This window comes from Medicago sativa, chromosome 6 (genome assembly GCF_051527215.1).
Source record: "Medicago sativa cultivar Bolivia chromosome 6, Bolivia_mono, whole genome shotgun sequence".
NCBI lineage: Eukaryota > Viridiplantae > Streptophyta > Magnoliopsida > Fabales > Fabaceae > Medicago > Medicago sativa.
In genome coordinates, this window is record NC_140754.1 from 1747796 (window position 1) to 1767961 (window position 20166).

General features: G+C 30.3%; 3 protein-coding genes across 4 annotated transcripts; all 3 read left to right on the forward strand.

Moving 5' to 3' along the window:
- Positions 1-463: 463 nt before the first annotated feature.
- On the forward strand, positions 464-4580 carry LOC146911936 (uncharacterized). 2 transcript variants are annotated; one of them, XM_085718432.1, is made up of 6 exons: positions 464-670; positions 777-887; positions 2384-2446; positions 2772-3037; positions 3203-3250; positions 4116-4580. In XM_085718432.1, the coding sequence occupies exons 1-6, from the start codon at positions 574-576 to the stop codon at positions 4245-4247; spliced, it is 717 nt and encodes a 238-aa protein (XP_085574558.1). In that variant the 5' UTR covers positions 464-573; the 3' UTR covers positions 4248-4580. The 2 variants fall into 2 exon arrangements, with proteins under 2 accessions (XP_085574558.1, XP_085574557.1); XM_085718431.1 differs by having other exon boundaries at positions 474-670; positions 2769-3037.
- Positions 4581-9265: 4685 nt separating this feature from the next.
- Positions 9266-10234, forward strand: LOC146911937 (uncharacterized). The gene has a single exon (XM_085720502.1). It carries the CDS (start codon positions 9266-9268, stop codon positions 10232-10234), a length of 969 nt encoding a protein of 322 aa, XP_085576628.1.
- A 3456-nt stretch (positions 10235-13690) lies between these two features.
- LOC146911938 (floral homeotic protein AGAMOUS-like) lies at positions 13691-14755 on the forward strand. The gene has a single exon (XM_085720482.1). The coding sequence runs from the start codon at positions 13691-13693 to the stop codon at positions 14753-14755; it is 1065 nt and encodes a 354-aa protein (XP_085576608.1).
- Positions 14756-20166: the final 5411 nt, after the last annotated feature.

Genomic DNA, 20166 nt, shown 5'->3' on the forward strand with positions numbered 1-20166 from the left:
AAGGACCTATAATGTAATCTTGTCTATAATTAAATAAAAACTAAAAGTATTAAAAGTTACCTAAAATTGATTTTTTTTTATAGAAAAAATTTACTCATTTATTTGACATTTAATGTTGTCAATGTATATTACATTTTGATTGGTTGATATCATGAGGGGGTAAATACCCTCTAAACAAGAGAGGGTAATCTAGAAAAAACCTGAAGACAATGATGCTCATTTAATTTGATCGGGTATGTACCTCTCAATTGATCATTAAATGTCATATCATATTTTTATATTAATTTATTTTAATATTTTAAAATAAACACAAATATTAAACAAATTTAATCTGACTAATCAACCAAACTCCAATGTACCTACAAATTTACCTTAAAAAAATGTGTGTTTGGATAAGATTGTAACTATAATTTCAAAATTTACAACGATTTTAAATATATTAAATTCCAATTAGAGACAAGAAAGAAAATACTTTGTCCTCTCTCTTTTGTCACCCGTAGAGACAAATTCCAATTTTCTCTTTGAGAAAAGTGTCATTTGTGAAGAAAGAAAAATACTTGAGTTGAAGAAAAGATGAAGAATTTGTTGTTGGGTCACACAAGATTTCTCAATCTCTTCAAATTTTCATCTTTTTCTTCAACTTCTCGTTTCAACAACTTCACTACCACTAGTAAGTACCATTCTTCTTCTTCTTCTTCTTCTTCTTCAATCATTTTCACCTATAAAAACTTCATTTTTTTTTCTTATGATAATTTTTTTCTTAATTTTTGATTCAGGTTTGAAACTGAAAGTGAAAAGCTTGAAACTTTCACAATCAAAACGTGGTTTCATTTTTCAACAACCTCTTAATCTTGCTTCTAACTACCTCCGTAATTTTCGCTATTCTGGTAAGATTTTAACTAATTCTGTTAGTTTTTATTTTTTTCATTTTTAATTAGTTTTTTAGTTTTAATGAGTATTGGTTTTGGTTATTTAAGGTTTTAGAATAATGGGGTTGTTTGGGATGTTTTACTAAGCATATTTTGTAAAACAAATGTTTTATTAAGCATGTTATGTATATTTGCTCAGTAGCACAGACACGTCTAATTGAAGGCGTGTTTGGTGTCCGAAAGGTGTCCGCATCCGACACCAATACGACATATGTGATTACATTCAATTATGTCTGGTGTATATGTCTATGTTAGTGATTCATAGTGTATTTGCAATGTGAATTATGCCAAGTGTCAAACTTGTATTCATTTAATCCTCGTGTATGATTTATGCTGAGCAATCTATTAAAAAATCCCTATTAACAATGTGGGGCTCGTTTGGATTAACTTATTTGAGCTTATCGAGATAAACATTTGTGAGATTGTCTGATAAAGTTTATGAAAACAGCTTATGCATGTCCTAAGTTGTTTTCAGCTTATTTCTATAAGCTCTTCAAGATAATGAAAACATCTTATAGCTTATACTATAAAACAGTATGAAATTATTTAAACTTATGTTATAGGAATAGTTTATACATTTAAACTTATGTTATAGGAATAGTTTATACATAAGAAAAACGCTTTCACTGTAATGTGGGATTGGTTTGGATTGATTTATTTGACTTTATCTACTAACTTAAACACTTCCAATATTGTTGATAGAGTTAAGTTAGCTTATGAAATCAGCTTATAGGAAAACGGTTTTGACTTTATTTAACTTTTGTTATAGAAATGGTTTATGCATAAGCACTTAAAAAGATAAATGCTTATACTATGCACTTAATTAAGCTGTTATCCAATCCGTGCTAAAGAAGATTTAGTTTAATAAGTTCTGTGTAGGGAGACTGCCAATACTATTGATTATAAACTATACAATAGGAAACTTGTAAACAACATTTTTCTTTTGTTTATTGATTTCATTTTAATAATTGTTGAAGTCCTGAATAATCTAAGTATGTGGTTGTAGCTTTTGCGTTAAGCTCATTCCATTTTTAAATCTAAAACGGTGTCAGAATCTATCTAAGACTTTGATATTAAGCCACCTGTAGATGATGCCGAGGGTTGCAAACTTAATGACTCCAAATTTCCAACCCTATGCGTAAACATTTTGTGTTGAGATCCGATATCAACTAGGAACGTAACCAAAGTACTCTTTGCAAATACTTCCTTACTGTTGATCTAGACCTTTGAAACTGAGAAGAAAGTAAATGCAAGGTTATACTTCTATAATTAAAAGTGAAAATTGAAAATGTTTTCTACAAATCAAACACGTTGTAGAATTTTGTTGTGTTTGAAGTTGAAGTTATGCGCGAAAGAAATGTTCTGGTCTTGGAAGTTGACACATCCTTTTGATTACTTTATCTGTAGTATTAACAATCGTTATGTCATATTGGGTTGTTTGGTACATATTCCAGGCATTGGATGCATCTTAGGCGCGTCGGTTGCAACTGCATCAACTATAGCTTATGCCACGAACGGTGAGTTGCATATTTGATTGGTATTATGTACTTTAACTTTTCTGCCAGTGTTGTTAAATAGCAGATATAGTGGCCTCAGCGCTATCGCGTAGCGAAATTTGAGGAAATCATTATTGACCTATTGTTCCTTGATACGCAATATAGTAACAACAAAAATTGTCAAATAGTGTCGCACTATATCACTTTTGCGTAGTGGAATTTGAACAAATTTTTATTTTCTGTTATCCACAATTGACAACCCTGTTTTCTGTTAATTTTGTTGGAATTTGTCCTCCCAACCTGCATTTCTCTTAATAACTTGACCGTTTTTATTTCCAACAAGTAGCTGAAGATGCTTTGGTGGATGATCATCATCGTAGCGATTCATTAAACTTGGACTACCCATTGACGACATTACTCGTTAAAATTTGGCTGGAAAGATATGTGGAATATCTCTGGAAATTGGTTAGGAGATTTTGGCTGCCACTTTTTTTCGTTGCGACAGTGCTTACAAGCTTGGATTACCCATTTACAATATTATTCATCAAACTTACCTTATTCCTTCTCAGCACAAATCCCAATCCATTCTCTGTCTATGTTTTTGTTGATCAGGTCAGATACTGCATTAATAATAATTTCACAAAGTTTATACTACACAGCATACTTGAATTTATTTGTTGCCATTTTTTTCAACTGTCGTAATATTTTTCATTCGGTAACTTAATGTGATTTTGTTTTACTTGACAATGTGTTGATTTACGAACTCTTATATTGCAGTTGTGCAAACAATCTATATCCAAAGATACCAAGTTTTTTGACAGAAAGGTGCATCCTCGTCTCTTTTAATTGATTATGTTGTAGCATGAAAATCTATATCGGTTTTTTTCGCTCATGTTACACAGATATCTAATATTATTTTATGATTTACTTATAGAAGGAATGGATCTCTTTCGCTCTTTCTTTAGCACTTAATTACATGATTTTATTATGTTTAGATACCAATGTTTTTATATATTTGCGGCGTAATGAAGGCGATTTGTGGAACATATAGTTTAATATCGCATAAATGGTCCAATTTCATGCCCAACTGTATAATACTTCCCGATGCTGCCAGAGAGTACATTGTTTGATGATCTGCCACATTATATGCTTGTTTAGGGCTTGTTTGTATTGACTTACTTGAGATTATCTACTGTCATGAACATTTGTGAGACGGTGTGAGAGAGCTTGTGGAAACAACTTACGACATGTTCATTAGTTGTTTTCAGCATATATTTCTATAAGCTCTTCAGGATAGTTAGTAAAAATGGTTGACTTTATTTTATCTTTTGTTATAGAAAAAATAGCTTATACATAAGCATTTATATGATAAATGCTTCTGCTACATGCACGTAATTAAGTTGTTTATCCAAAACATGGCCAGGTTTTTTTTTGGTACAAGAAAACATGGCCAGTTATTGTCTACGATATGATTTCTGTTTGCAAAGTATTGTCCCACTATAGATTTCATTAAGTGGTCTCGAGAGGCAACATTAGATATTCGGATAAAATCATGTGTGCCTCAATATATTGGATATGCTGACTGCGAGTTTCTTATGTGTATTTTAACATTAAAATTAAGGGAACTTGGTAAAGACCTTTTATATACTAAGAATTTTACTGATAATGGTGATTCTTATTTTATCTGCAGTCATTTTATGCCAGCAAAGTTGAAGTACAGGACTATAAGCTTCTTTGTCTGGCTGATGTTGAAGTAAGAGATCACAAGTTCACCTTGGTTGGAATTCTTGGTACATGGTGGACTCTACCACATTCACATTAACCATCTTAAGAACCATGTTCTTTGATAGGCAAGTTTTAGTGGTTAGTTTGTTAGGGGAGAGTGGATTTGTCGGTAGTAGAATCGAACTCTAGACTTCCTTCTTAATACTTCTTCGGCGTCCCGACTCATACCATTGGACTACACACCTTTATAGACTTATTTTTTCTTCTTGTTTCTTTAAAGGGCTTGTCTTTTTCAAGTATTCTAGTGTGATTAACAAGCTCATGTTTATAATTTTAGATAGTGGAATTATGAACCCTTTTTTGGGAACTTTGTTGTAAATAAAAATGTTATATTTCAACAGGGCTCAAGTGGTTATTGAGTTGAACCAAAGAACGAATCGTTCGAGGTGGAACAATTGTTAATTAGACTTTACTTGGACCGATACCTCAAATTACAGTGCCATATCCTAAACAATGTTAAAAAAACTGCTTATAATTTATGGCTCAAGACCAGTTGTTGCTTAACCAGAAACAATGTTACAGGATCATCATCATTTCATTGTCTTTCCGGTCACAATCTACTTGTCATTTTTAAGCCTTAAAATCAACATTTTATCCATTATATTACTTTCTGAAATGTATATCTTTCGTTGGTAAAACTAACTGATGAAGTCTAGAAATTTTACTTGATCTACAAAATATATATTGAGCACCTCATACGTAAAATTCATCATTCATGATTCAGAGACCAACCCATGATATCTACTCTTTTCTTCTATATGTGGGTAATTATGCGGGTAATTACTTAATAGAATCTTATCATAAAATGGTCTTAATAGCAGCAAAATAAATATAGATACTCTTAATTTCGTAAAAGAAATGAAATTTTTTTGTATGTTAACCTTCCAGCTTCCGGTTCTCAGGAGAAGGAGATCGGGTAACCTGAAATTTGATCGTGAGTTAAGAATAGTTTGGTCAATATTGTTCCACCCAAAACTTTAATTCAGATTCTCCTGAACGATTCATCATTTGGTAAAGCTCATTAACAATTAACAATTTGAGTTTAATCACTTGGTTAGAATTTAGAAATGAACATATATTTTTTTTGGTTACAAGAAATGAACATATATGTTAGACTGTTACTATAGTTTTTCTTTTGTGTGTGTAAATTTTAACTGATCTCATGTTTTAAATAAGGACATACTATAGTTTTTCTTTTGTGTGTGTAAATTTTGACTGATCTCATGTTTTAAATAAGGACATACTATAGTTTTTCTTTTGTGTGTGTAAATTTTGACTGATCTCATGTTTTAAATAAGGACATGAAGGAAAAAAAATCAACTTGGAGTTCTGATTGCATGCGCAAAAGAGTGTTCATAATAAAATGTCTAAATATTTTTTCTTAGATTTTAAATTTAAAATAAAACATATGAGATCATTAGGATTTATAATTTATTCATTCAAACAAAAGGATTTATAATTTATATTTTTGTTTAAAATATTGCTAGGATTTGTTGTTTATTTATTTTTTTTAGATTTTAAATTTGAAATAAAATATACGATATCATTATGATTTATAATTTATATCTCTGTTTAGAATATCCTTCAAAAAAAAAAATCTCTGTTTAGAATATTGTTAGGATTTGTTCTTTATTTAAATATATGATTGAAAAATATATTTTTGTATTATAAGTTACATACAACGTAACACTATAGACTATAATTAGAGCGATGAATAGTCTTTTCCATATAAAAATGGGTTAATTATCTTTCTAGTCCCTATAAAATAGCGACCTTGTAAGTTTAGTCCTTACTTAATTTTAATAGCATTTTTAGTCCCTAAAGTCCCTACAAAATAGCGACCTTGTAAGTTTAGTCCTTACTTAATTTTAATAGCATTTTTAGTCCCTAATTTTGTTTTTTTGCCCTGAGTATTAGTCCCTACTCAATTCAAATTTGTTTAATTTATGCTTAAACTCTTAAATTTTTGAACAATTTTTTGCAGACATATTTAAAACATTACTAAAAGTTCCTCCGCAAAAAATTATCGCAAAATTTGATTTCTACATCCAGATTTTATTACTTTTTATCTTTAACTTTTGTCGTTTTAAAAAATTCATATTTAATTCATTTCATGTCTGAAAATTCTAAATTTTAGTAAACAAACCTTTCATAGTGTTCTAATCTTGTCTCAAAAAAATCGTTCAAAAATTTAAGAGTTTAAGGATAATTAATTAAACTTTGTTTTAGCAGGGACTAAAATTATAAGTAAATTTTTTTTATAGGGACTAAAAATGCTATTAAAATTAAGTAAAGACTAAACTTACAAGGTCGCTATTTTATAGGGACTAGAAACATAATTAACCCTATAAAAATATATCCATAATTTTCACAATACAAACACAAAAAACTCTATCGCTTGGGAAATTAGGTGAGTTCATCGCATCAAGTGTAATGAGTGTTTGTGTAGATATGGCTGCGGCAAGAACCTGAGAATAGTTCGTGGTCTTTAATTGCAAAGGTTGTAATCATCACTTTTTTTTGGTTAACCCTTCGATTCTAAGAGAAAATGGATTTTAGTAAACCGAAATTCGATCATAGGTAAGTATAGCATGGCCAAATATATTTTTCCAAGTCATATATCTTTTCTCATCCTGGAAATCGGGATTGTACATTAATGTTGCAAATCGGATATTAATTTTGTGCATTAATCTTATGGCTACATTACGTTTGATACAGATCAGGAATTAAATATCGTATGCCTACAACTATGGCTACAATCTCCCTAAAAAAACTATGGCTACATTCTCCTCTCAAAACATAATTTACAAAAACAAAAAAAACACTGTTATCTTTAGTTTCTTAAATTGTATTTTATGTATTTTTTTACATAAATATACTCTAAAAAAATGGAAATTCTCGTTGGTTAATTAGTTTGTTGGTCTATTTAAACATGATTAAATACGTTTTATATAAAACATGAATTTTTTATTCAAAAAAATAAAACATGAATTTTAACATGCTAATAAGTTCTTTCAAAAAAAAAAATGCTAATAAGTTATACTCATCTTGTCAAAAAAAGAAGAAGTTATACTCACCTAAAAAAAAAATCATACTGGACCTAATTGGAATCATAAAATCCTTAAAAATATTAATCAAGTGAATCCATAGTTACCATAAAAATAAACTGAATCCATTAAAAAAACCAGAATATCTTCGATTTGATTGAAAAGTATAATTTGATCACGTGTCTATTGTAAATTGGGCAAAAATCCACCTTCAATTTGATTGAAAAATTTATTATTCATTCCTTTTGTGGCACATTAATTTTCATTATATATAGTAAAACATATAGTGGAGAAAATAACATAATTGGAGAAAAGAATTTTCATTATATATAGTAAAACATATAGTGGAGAAAATGACATAATTGGAGAAAAGAAACAGTGTGTTGGAGGTTAGAAAAGATCGACAAGAAGAAGAAAAATAACGAGGTTAGTTTGTCTTGTCTTTTCTTATTCTTATTTACCTCAAAAAAAAAATGGGTTTTTTTTATTTGTTTGTTTGTATTTTTTTGGTTTTGTGTTTATTTTGATTAAAAGGTAAGAGATGATGCAATGACTAGTGATCTAAATTGTAGAATTAGTGGTTCTCTTTTACCCTAAAAACATAAATTATATAGTAGTTTTTGATAATTTGTGATTTAGATGATTAGTGAATATAGTATATGAATTCTCTTTAAAAAAAAAAATCATAGTTTAAAAAATTTAAAACTAAATAACTTGTTTGATTAGTTAAACAGTTTCACAAGTAGCTGTGAGCATAACTCAATTAGGATGAATGTTTCAGCTCCTATCTTATTTATTTTAAGAATTAAATTTCTAACCATTAAACTATTTAGTCATATCAATTTTACAAAGTTCAAGATAAAATCATCGAGATGGTAAAATTTCTTTTGTAGTTTTGGATTAAATATTAGATTCGAGGTTTTTTTCTTCTTCTTCTGATCTCCATTAGTGGAGTGTGCAACCTCTTCTTTAATTTGTTTGGAGCCTCTAGTTTAGGGGTGCATATGTATCATGTTCTTATGTTTGATGTATCTCGATAATTTTGGGGAAATATATTTCATATTTTTTATTTATTTGTGGCAAATCTTATGCGAAATAGCTTTTGTGAATAGTCATTTTTTTTTTGACAAATGAATAGTCACTTTTTGTGAACCCAAAATCCAAAATAATAATAATGATTATGTGTCAACTACTTTGATTGTGCGTTTTTTATGGATTTAAAAAGAGAAAGAATTTGATAAGCAAAATAAAATACTATGGGAAGAGAGAAAGAATTGATACTTCATCAATTTTTTTAGGAGAATTAATACGTTAATCATTGTTTTTATTTATTTGGCTACAAACAAGTGCTATGGGTGCATCATCCTCTAGATGCTACTTCATGTGATTTTGCATTTCATTTTTCTATTATAATTTTTTTATATGTTATGTTGTTTTTTAAAAACAAATCGAGAAAGGAGAAATTTTATTAATAAAAGTGGCACTAATGACCAAATTACAACGATCTAAACTATCTTTCTTAACCACACACCTCTAAGACAATTATTTTTATTTTGGTACAATATTAAATTGTTGTCTACTTTACATTTTCACTTTGATCTTTTTTATTGTCATTTGAACAACTTAAAGGATTATATATTTGTTGGATGCAAAGAGTCAAATACTATATGTCTTTAGGGTCCCAACTCATACCATGAGAATGCACTTTTGAGAATTTGACAACTCTTTTTGATTGAAACATATATTTCTTTTTATATTACCTTGTAAAGGGTATAGTTATAAGATAGTTTAATTTGAATATTTTATGAATTGTCTTCTATATTTTTGTTCAAAGCATCCTTGCATTCATGATAAAGTTACAATTTTCTTCCGTTTGATTGTGTACACTTTTGATAAGTTAGAATGCACTATTTGAGTATTTATTTTCTAGGTATACTATACCATGTTTTTTTATACCAAATATACTATACTACAGTATGAATACTTGATTATATTGTGTTCATAGAAAATGGGTCGTGGAAGAATATCTATGGAACTCATTCAAAAGGAGAGATCTAGAAAGATAACATTGCAAAAGAGAAAGGATGGTTTAATAAAGAAAGCAAAGGAATTTTCCATTCTTTGTGATGTTGATGTTTGTTTGATCCTGTATGCTCCCAACCTTGAAGGCCAAGGATATGTTGAACCTGAAACATGGCCTAAAGACAAAAGAGAGGTACAAAGAATTCTTCAAAATTACTATGACACAACAATTGATAGGCGTCCTAAGACCTATGATGTTCAAGAATATTTTAAGGAGAGGATGAAAAAAGTTGAATTAGAGATTTACAAAGTGCGTAAAGAGAGGTTAAAGATGATGTATCCAACTTGGGATGAATCTTACAATTCTTTTGGATACGAACAATTGAGGTCATTTGTTAGGTTTTTGGATTCTAAGCTTGACGCATGTGATCAAAAGATGAATATGCGAAAAAATGAATCACACAAGGTCAATAACCTTATCAGTTCTCCTTACATGACCTCAAATTCAGGTACCAACTTCAATCTCATGCATACCAACATGTCTCAAGGGAAAATTTACTCTCCATTGATGAATATTTGTGATAAAAATCCCTTAGGGTTTTGGCCAATTCAATTGGCACAAAGCTCTCAACCTTCCCTTATGGTTTCCAGTTCACAAAGCTCATATTACCCTTGCAAGCATATTGATGCTAACTGGACCCATCAGGTTAATGCTAATGTTATGTATGATCCCAAAATCAGTATGAAGAAGAAGGATGAAGCTGAAAATGATAAAAACTTGCCATCATACTATTACAATGGAAATGCAATGATAATGCAATCAAATCCTATTGCTATGCCTACTCCTCCTTTCCAGAATCTTGCAAACCTATCCCATGAATATCTACTTTATGGATCCTATGATATAGATAGTATTCAAGCTCAACTATTCAACTTCACGAATGGAACGAAGTAGCCTGTAATGCTTTAGACATCCATACTAGCTTTTTAGTATAAGATTGTTGAATTTTGTTTTAATTTTTCTAGACTTCATATCCATTTATTTGTATTTGTTTAGTTTATTCAACTAGTATGACGATTTCTTTTCTTGGTTTTAAGTGGAATAAATAGCTTGGTAACTTGCTTGTTATGTTTTTACTGAAAATTGAATGTTATATATATTAATACATGCCCCTTTTGCCATATGCATGTACTAATATAGATGAAAGATTAATACAGGTTGGACGTCGTGATACGGATTCGAACTCGGGACCTCACAGTTGTGTGTGAGTTTAATTTTAGTGGATTATCACTTCATTTAAGACCAAAGATTAAGATTACCTTTGTTTATGTCACGGAAAAAATATTCGGTCATATGATTGTTTTACTTATATAAGTGTTTGTTTACTTTCTAACGATAAATAATAGTTTGTTGATCGTCCCGTGAGCATAGCTCAGTTGGTAGGACATTGCATTATTATATGCAGGGGCCGGGGTTCGAACCCCGGACACCCCACTTATTTCACCTTATAAAGTGAATTCTAGCAATAGGCTACCTGACCAAAAAAAAATAATAGTTTGTTGATCAACACTAGACTTTGTGTGAAAACATTTAACTAGACACAATGCCATATGGTTCAGTATCATCACAACATATTTCTCTATTTGGGTTATTAACTAGAAACATGTTGTTGTATGTCATTTTTGTAAGTGTTTATTTTGTTCATATTCTTAAAAGAAATGAACATCTACGTTATTATAGTTCTGGCGTATTTCTTTTAAGAATGCTAACAAGTTATACCCGACTTTCAAAAGGTTAAAACTTAGTTTAAAAATAAGTTTATTACAAACTAAATATCATACATTGCCTTAAATTGCCTTAAACTTTTTGACAAAGTCTGACTTAAATTTTGTAAACCTAACTTGACTCAGCCTATTTTCACCCCTAATTGGAATCAAAGCTGTAATAGAATATTAAGAGTCCATTTTTTATATTTTTTCATGAAAAGAATTAATTTTTTTTATAAACAAAACAATCTCTTTTAGAAGTTTTCTTTCGTTGGTTAAATATTTTCCAGAGAGAGAGAGAGAGAATCTGAAGTAAGAAAGAAAAATGTGAAGCTAATTTTAGTAGCTTATCGAAAAATTATTTATTTTATGTGATTTTCTTTTTTGAAAAACTGATTTTTCATTTTTGTCCTCTAAAACAAACACAAAACAGTTTGCTCTTTTTAAAAATCTCTTAAAATTAATCTTGTTTTTTTTTTTGTTAACACTCCGGTCTCAAGAGAAAGGGACCGTGATAATCCAAAGTTTCAATATGTAAAGTATGGTCCAAGAAATTAATCTAAATAACTAAGTACGAAAATCACTTTTTTATATAATAATCGGACTCTAATACATTAAAAAAATCAACTGAATCCATATTGTTACCATAAAAATCGATTGAATCCATTAAAAAAGAATCGAATACTTCAATTTCAATTTAATTTAAAAGTTCCACCACCCAAAAAAAAATTAATTTAAAAGTTTAATTTGATCACGTGCTTATTGTAAATTGTGCAAGAATCCACCTTCAATTTGATTGATTATTTTTTATTTCCTTTTTTGGCCATTCATTTTCATTTCTTTTAGAGAAACGTATATATTATTTTTTTATTTCCTTTTTGAGAGATTCATTTTCATTATATATAGTGGAGAAAATAACATATAATTAGAGGAGAGACACAGTGTGTGGGAGGCTAGAAAATATAAACGAGAAAGACAAGTAAAAGAAGAAGAAGAAGAAGAAGAAAAACAAGGTTAGTTTGTTTTTTATTTTCTTATTTTCCAGCATAATTTTATTTTTGTTTGTATTTTTTTTTTGTTTTGTTGATTAATAAAGCTGTAACATAATTTTGTTTTGTTTTGTAAAATCATCGAGATGGTAAAATTTCTTTCATAGTTAGGATTAAATACTAGGTTCAAGGTTTTTCTTTTGATCTCCATCAATGAAATGCATAATCTCTTCTTTGTTTGAGTGTTGATACTATCTGAGGCTTTGATTTAGAGCTGTATATGTATGTTCTTATATTTTGTGTATTTCAATAATTTTGGGAGAACCTTTCGTAATTTTTTTAATTTGTTGCAAAAATAGCTTTTGAGAGGAGACACTTTTTTGAGTAAATATCTCCATCTTTCTATTGTCTAATCAGCCATAAAGCACCAACACTTCTTAAATTAGGGTGTCTCGGTATCAGACACACGTCCAACGCAAATACTGACAAGATACCTACGTCCAACGCAAATACCGACAAGATACCTGTAATTACATTGAATTATGTCATCTTTTTAAATTATTAATGTTTATACTTTTTGAGTAACTCATATATATATATATATATATATATATATATATATATATATATATATATATTATTGTGTAAAATTAATTTACGGTATAAATCAATTGCATTTGTCAATATATATTATTTCATGTTACATCATACATATGATTGATTGTAATTTATTAACTAAAAAAACTCTTTTTATTTTTTATACTAATGCTTCAAAATTAAACTAATATTTTTTTTTTGAAAAACTCTAATATATTATTGTTTTTTATTTATTTTATTTATTATATAATTAATAAACTAATTCATACATTTGTAGTTCAAATCTCTCTATTTTTTTTACAAGTTCCTTTTTATTCACCGAAAAAGAAGTCGAGCTTTTAAAACCATATACATATATTTTTTTTTTTTTTTTTATCTTTTTGTCAGCATCATAATGGTACAAAGGATCACTATCATTTAGACATTTAACAATGATTAATCAATGTCGGAAAACTTGTAGTTCTAGAAAATTGGTTCTTTTCTTCTAATCGAAGTTTTTTCATATGCAAGAGGCACAAATTAAACTCCTAACCACTTGTTTAAGGGGTTGAACTCCCTTACTACTTGTTCAAATCCATTATTTGTTAGATGCAGAGATTGAATCCTATATATCTTTAGTGTCCCAACTCATAATATTAGACTGTACCTTTGAGAACTTGACAACTCTATTCGATTGAAGCATAGAATAATTTTATAATTATAATGTCTTGTAATAAAAAGTAGCTATAGGATGATTTAATTTGAATGTCGTATGAACTATCTTCTATATTTTTGTTTAAAGCATCATTGCATGCATGATACGTTACAATCTTCGTGCTTCCATTTGATTTTGTGTACATTCACTATTTGAGTAACTATATTTACCTTTCATTTGTCTTGCTGCTCTTTTTTACTAGTTGTCTTGTTGCTTGCTTATTGTATATAATTACAAACCTTTTATTTACTTTTTAATTACAATTAAAAATTATATTATTTTTCTAGATATACTACACTTTTTTTTTTATACCAAATATATCATACCATGGTATGAACACATGATTATATTGTGTTCGCAGCAAATGGGTCGTGGAAGAGTATCTGTGGAATTCATTCCAAAGGAGAAATCTAGGAAGATAGTATTGCAAAAGAGAAAGATTGGTTTGATGAAAAAAGTTGAGGAACTTTCCATTCTTTGTGATGTTGATGCTTGTGTGATTCTCTATGCTCCCAACTTTGAAGGCCAAGGGTATGCTGAACCTGAAACATGGCCGAAAGACACAAAAGAGGTGCAACGAATTCTTCAAAGGTACTATAACACAACAATTGATAGGCGTCTTAAGACCTATGATGTTCAAGAATATTTTAACGAAAGGATGAAAAAAGTTGAATTTGAGATTTCCAAAGTGCGCAAAGAGAATTTCAAGATGAAGTATCAAACTTGGGATGAATCTTTCAATTCTCTTGGACATGAACAATTGAGGTTATTTGCTAGGATCTTGGATTCTAAGCTTGATGCATGCAATCTAAAGATGAATATGCTAGAAGGAGATCTTCTGGGAAAATCAATAGCTCTTGAGACAAACAAGATTGATAATCTTAATAGTTCTCCCTACTTAGACTCAAATCCAAGTAGCCTCAATCTCGTGCAAAACAACATGTCTCAAGCACACATTTATCCTCCATTGATGAATATTAGTGATAAAAACCCTTTAGGGTTTTGGCCACTTATATCGGATCAAAGCTCTCAACCCTCTCATATGGTTTCAACTGCACAAAGCTCTCAACCTTCTTCTATGGTTTCCCGAGCACAGAGCTTCTACCATGTAGAGTCTAAGGCAGGTATATATGCACAATCTTACCCTTGCAAGCAGATTGATTTTAATTGGACCCATCATGTTGATGCTAATGCCACCAATGATCTCAAAATCGGAATGAAGAAGAATGATGAAGTTGAAAATGATAAAAACTTAGCACCACACTATTACAACGGAAATACAATGACATTGCAATCATATCCCATTGCTATGCCTGCTCTTCCTTTTCAAAATCTTTCAAACCTATCCCATGAACATCTACTTAATGAATCCTATGATTCAAATATTCTTCAAGCTCAAATGTTCAACTACATGTATGAAAGGAAGTAGCTGGTAATGCTTTAGACATTCATGCTAGCTTTTTAGTATAAGATTGTTGAATTTGGTTTTTATTTTTCTAGACTTCATATTGCCATTTATTTGTTTAGTTTATATTGAACTAGTATGACTTTCTTTTCTTGGTTTTTAAGTGGAACAAATTGCTTGGTAAATTGAATGTTATATTATTACATGCAAGTCCCCGTTGACATATGCATGTACTAATATAGATGAAGATTTAAGATTATTCTTGTTTATGTCATGGAACAAATATTCAGTTGCAATTTTATTGTTTGTTTAATTTTACAAATATATATGCTCCATTTTGAAGAAATAATTGATAGAAAAATGATGGTGTATATCTAACAGTGTCAATGTGCTTAATTTTTCAATATGAAATGATTATGAAGTTATTTTAACTTTATGCACCAAGTAACAATTTAGATTATACATTGTTTTTGGAATGAATTGTGAATTGAGTGTATATATTTGGTCAAGTAGCATAGTGGTTAGATTTCACTTTTTTAAGGTGAATGAGTTGGATATTCGTAGTTCGAACCTCGGTCCCTGCATATAATAATGCATGTTCCTGCCAATTGAGCTATACTCACGGGACAATATACTTAGTATATTCTATAGATGCGTTTTTATTGGGATTTGTTATGAGGGCAAGCTAAGATTCGGATAATAAAATGCATGCATGATTTTGTTATGGTTCTAGTTTGTGACCCATTAAGAATGTCCCTGGGTCGTCACGTGCTTACTTGAAACGGTTCGTGAAGGAACTATACACATTAATACATATATAGAGTCATATATGACATTAATATGCATGCATGACATTTGAATTGAATAATGGTTAAGGTAATTACAAATTAGTTGTGATTAGTTATTAATTGATTATATTTGTTACCTCAAGATGACCAAAAAAAATGCGAGGTTCATATTATAAATATGTAATATCAAGTTAGCTACTATTTGACTTTATTATACTAGAGCAGTAGTTTAATAATATTTAACAGTAGAATAATTTGAGTCAATTATTGTAAATAATTGTGTGCACCTTCTTGAGAGAGCTTCTATACTGTTAGGTTTTTGAAAATGATGAGAGAGCATCTATACCTCAAAAATTGTATCAGGAACAAAGGGGTTGATATTTTACTTGTTCTAGTCAATTTTAGTGAAACCCTAGTAGAACTCTTTAGTTATCTTCTAACTTAACTTTTATTAGAATAGAATTCTTATCATGTTTAGTCTTGTGGAAGTAATGTTTTCACCCAATTATCTAAAAAGGGCTTTAGAAGTCCTAACATTTTTTAAGGGGCGGATTTTTTTAGAAGTCCTTCACCTTCTTCAAGATTCAGGTCACTCTCATGTGTTTCTTTATTGGTGAATTTTTTTGGATTAAAGGAGCATATTCCTAACATTTCTTTTCAACATGTGCTTCAAAAGGGCAACCATTGCGCAAATTTTTTGACCAAGCTCGGACACTCAGGTGTGACTTTTTGGCAGGCTACTCCATCCTAAAAAGGGCTTCTTTTTTTTTTTATTGAATGCAAGTGATGGATATAAATTATAATCATTCATGAAGTAAAATGTCATCGTAGTGTGACAATTTGATTCTTTTTGCAATTATTTGTATAATCAAGGAATTTATGTTTAACGGTCCATGCAAATGGTTGAACAAACTTCAAAATAAAATGTGTATTGAAGGCTCAAAGTGATTCATATTCATTCACTATTGATAAATGGATAAATCTTAGATGTGTCAAGAATTTGATTGTGAGTAGACCAACTAAAGGGTCCACGTGTTGAGCGTTTTTAGGTGTTTGGAAATGTATCCAGCTTCACAATACAAGGGTCTTACTTCATCTAACTCTCTTCCATCAACTTTGGATGCTTCTGCAATAATTCTTTTACGAACCACCTACATTATTTGGTGCAACTAAGTATAAGTATCTTTATTAATCTTAAGTGAAAGCACATGGACCACCATTTAGAAGAAAACCCTAAACAATTACTTCATTAATGATCCAAAAGAGGACAAATTGCCACCATAATTCATAATGAAAATACATTCATATTAATATCAATCTAGTGCCTAAGGTTAGCCAATTATTCATATTTTCCACAAGACTTTGACAATGATGAACAAATATAATAATCTCAGATGGTGTGGATGGAACTATCTGGGCTTCATCTTCCCTTAGAAGTAGTGGCACATTTTAACTTTGGTGCAGCTTGAGAACACTACATGCATCTCGTTGTTACTGGTCGTGTGCAAAAATGTGGTTAACAGAACAAGAATAGGTAGTAAGGGAATTGGATGGCTCATGTTACATACAATTTAATGATTGTACGCACAATATTATAAGAGTGGTTCACTCGCATTTCCCATCTATGTTTTTTTTTTTTAAACAAGTTTTATTAACCACTGGGTCCCTGCTTAAGACGAACAGAGATCGGATTAACCACTAGGTCTCTGCTTAAGACAAACAAAGATCGGCGAAACTGATAATACAACCTAAAAGCGCTGTATATAGGCGGAACATCCGAAAATAAACACCCTAAAACAGAATCTTTCATGAAAAACGATCACTGCAAAACGATATCCCACACCACTCATCGTCACTACTCACCCCAACGAAACATCCCTCAAAATCAAACTCCCAGTCCTCAACACCAAAGCTGAGCCACATCCGAAAAGCTCCTATCTGAAGAGATCAATCAGCTTCCACCACCTCTCGACCTCCGATCCACCGAAAAAAACCATAAAAATCCCAAAACCGAACTTGAACCAAAGAACTGACTCCCGATCTCGAATCAAAAGTGATCGGCCCACCAGACTTTAGGACCAAATCAGAAGGGCACCCCTCACCCCCGGTACACCAGAGAAACACCAAATCAAGCTAAACAAGATTGCTGCTAGTCCCCAACTCCCGATCTCATGGGAAATAATCGTCTTAGCTATAAAGAAGGACTACAGGTTTCTACATTCAAGTGACAAAATTGGTTATTTTGTATTCAAATATTAGTCTATGTAGACGACCTATATCAACCCACCCTTAATCTCACCTACATATACATGCACACACATATACTCTTCTTTTTCCACGTGCAGTGGGTGTAAAGCAGGGGCGGTTTCACCGCCCGGCAACCCTGGGCGGTCGCCCGGGCTCGATCGATAATATTTACACATTAGACCTAACCCAAAAGCCCATTAACACACTTACAAAAAGAAAAATTTGGGCAAAATCTGAAAATTCTCACACGCATGCAAATAAGCTCGGAAAAGACATTTACCTCCTAATTTTATTTAGCACACTATTGACGGATTCGTCTCTCTTATTTTAACGGCTTAATTGTTCAAATTGACCCTGTATTATTATGTCTGAAAAATGACCCTATAAAATACAAAACATATATTCTAGCATTTGTAACTTGAATTTCTTCTTATTTTTGACCACCCTATAATATACGCGTAGTCTAAAAATGTGACCTACAGGTTGAATTTTTTCACTATTTTTTTCATACATGTTTAGCACGTTAAAATATAGCTTTGCACAAAAAATTAACTTTCTTCGACCAAGGATAAATTAATTATGAATTTTTATTCCTTCATAATTATGAATTTCTTAAACAATTTATAATTAATTTGTATCTCGTTTAAAAACTACAAAATTTCATTGTGAAGGTTCTTATTATGTTCTAGTCATGCCTACAAAATTAGGGAACTACGCGGAACAAAATTTCAATTTTGCACGTTTTGGTTGAAAAATCAAAATATATTTAAACAACTTCGAAATGCTATGAAACTTTACAGATCTTCTTTATGTATTTTTATAGATGTCTCTGCAAATAATGAGCTCAAAATATTTTCGATGTAAAGCCATATTTTAACGTTCTTAACTCGACTCTAAGAAATCATGAAAAAATTCAATCTCTTGGTTGTTTTTTTGGACTTCGCGTATAATACAGGGTTATAAATAATAAAAATCTCGAATTAAATGTTCAGAATACATGTTTTTAATTACAGGGTCAATTTTTCAGACTTCACGTATATTACATGGTCAATTTCAATTAATAACCCTATTTTAAATTGTACTTTTGTTTACAAAATGAGGAACCTGTTTTATTTCGATTTATGACTGATTATATATTATGTCCCATGTGAATTTGCGATAAATTTTTCGCCCGGGCTCCATAAATTTCCTGGCTCCGCCACTGGTGTAAAGCACATATTGATGTGTAGCTAGATAATCAAAGTGAAGGCCATTTTGAAATCATCACCTAAAGAAATGAGAATTTATGTAAGTCGGGTACTTGGATGTTGGACTGCATGCCTGAAAAGGTTGGTGTGCTACTATATATACAAAAAAAATCAAAACTACATACATTAAATAAAATACGCTGTTAATATATATATATATATATATATATATATATATATGCGTTCAAAAATAAAATATGCTGTTCAAAAAGGTTGTTTAATAATATATTCTGTTAAAAAAAACATACATTAAATAAAAAGTAGACCATTTTTATTATTTTTAGTGGAAGACCATTTTATTTTTGAGAGGAAAAAGTAGACCAATTATATTTTGGTTTTCAGACTCTTCAATACAGCTGTCGGCATATATCGAATGCAATATGTGGGTTGGGGTCTATTTAACGGTTTAATATTAGGATATGTTCTCCAAAAGATAAAAAATTGGAAATTAATCGGTCAAAGCTACTCGTGTCTTATATACTCCCTCCGGTCTTATTTACAAGAGAAATTTGAGTCAACAAAAGTTGATGTATCTAGTTAAAAATCCAGTCCAAAAGTGAAAATATGTGTTCTCGAGTTTTTCAATTTGCTCGCTAATTAAGAAATAAGTTTATTTTTGCATTGAAACTTTGAAAGTGATTCAAAGTTGCTTATTGACATGGTAACAAATAGTAATTACAAAATGAATGGGCAACCTCTGTGCTCATTCGGCATATTTAAAATATTTTGAATCGTAATTGACGGATTTAGGTTCATCACACTTTGAGAGAAAGCACAGAAGTATTGATTGTCTTGTCAATTTCAGCCTTACCATGAATTCTTGGAATTTTATTCTTTTGAAGACCCCTTCAAGTGAGCTCAATAGTCTCTTCTCGTTGATGACATCTCTAGGGTTTATATGCCTAGAAATGTTTGTTTAATTGTTTAGTTTTCTTTTTTGGGCTTCGGCCTTCTCTTGTACCAAAAAAATAAATATAAGTCTATCTTTTTTTTTTAAAGAAAATATAAGTCTATCTATTTATTTTAAATGAATAGCTAATAAGAAATTATACATAATTGGGTGTCTGATCATAAGAAGAAGGAAATATTTTAAAAATGTCTCAATTTAAATATTTTATTCATTCCAAAACTGTAGTAATAGACACATACAGTT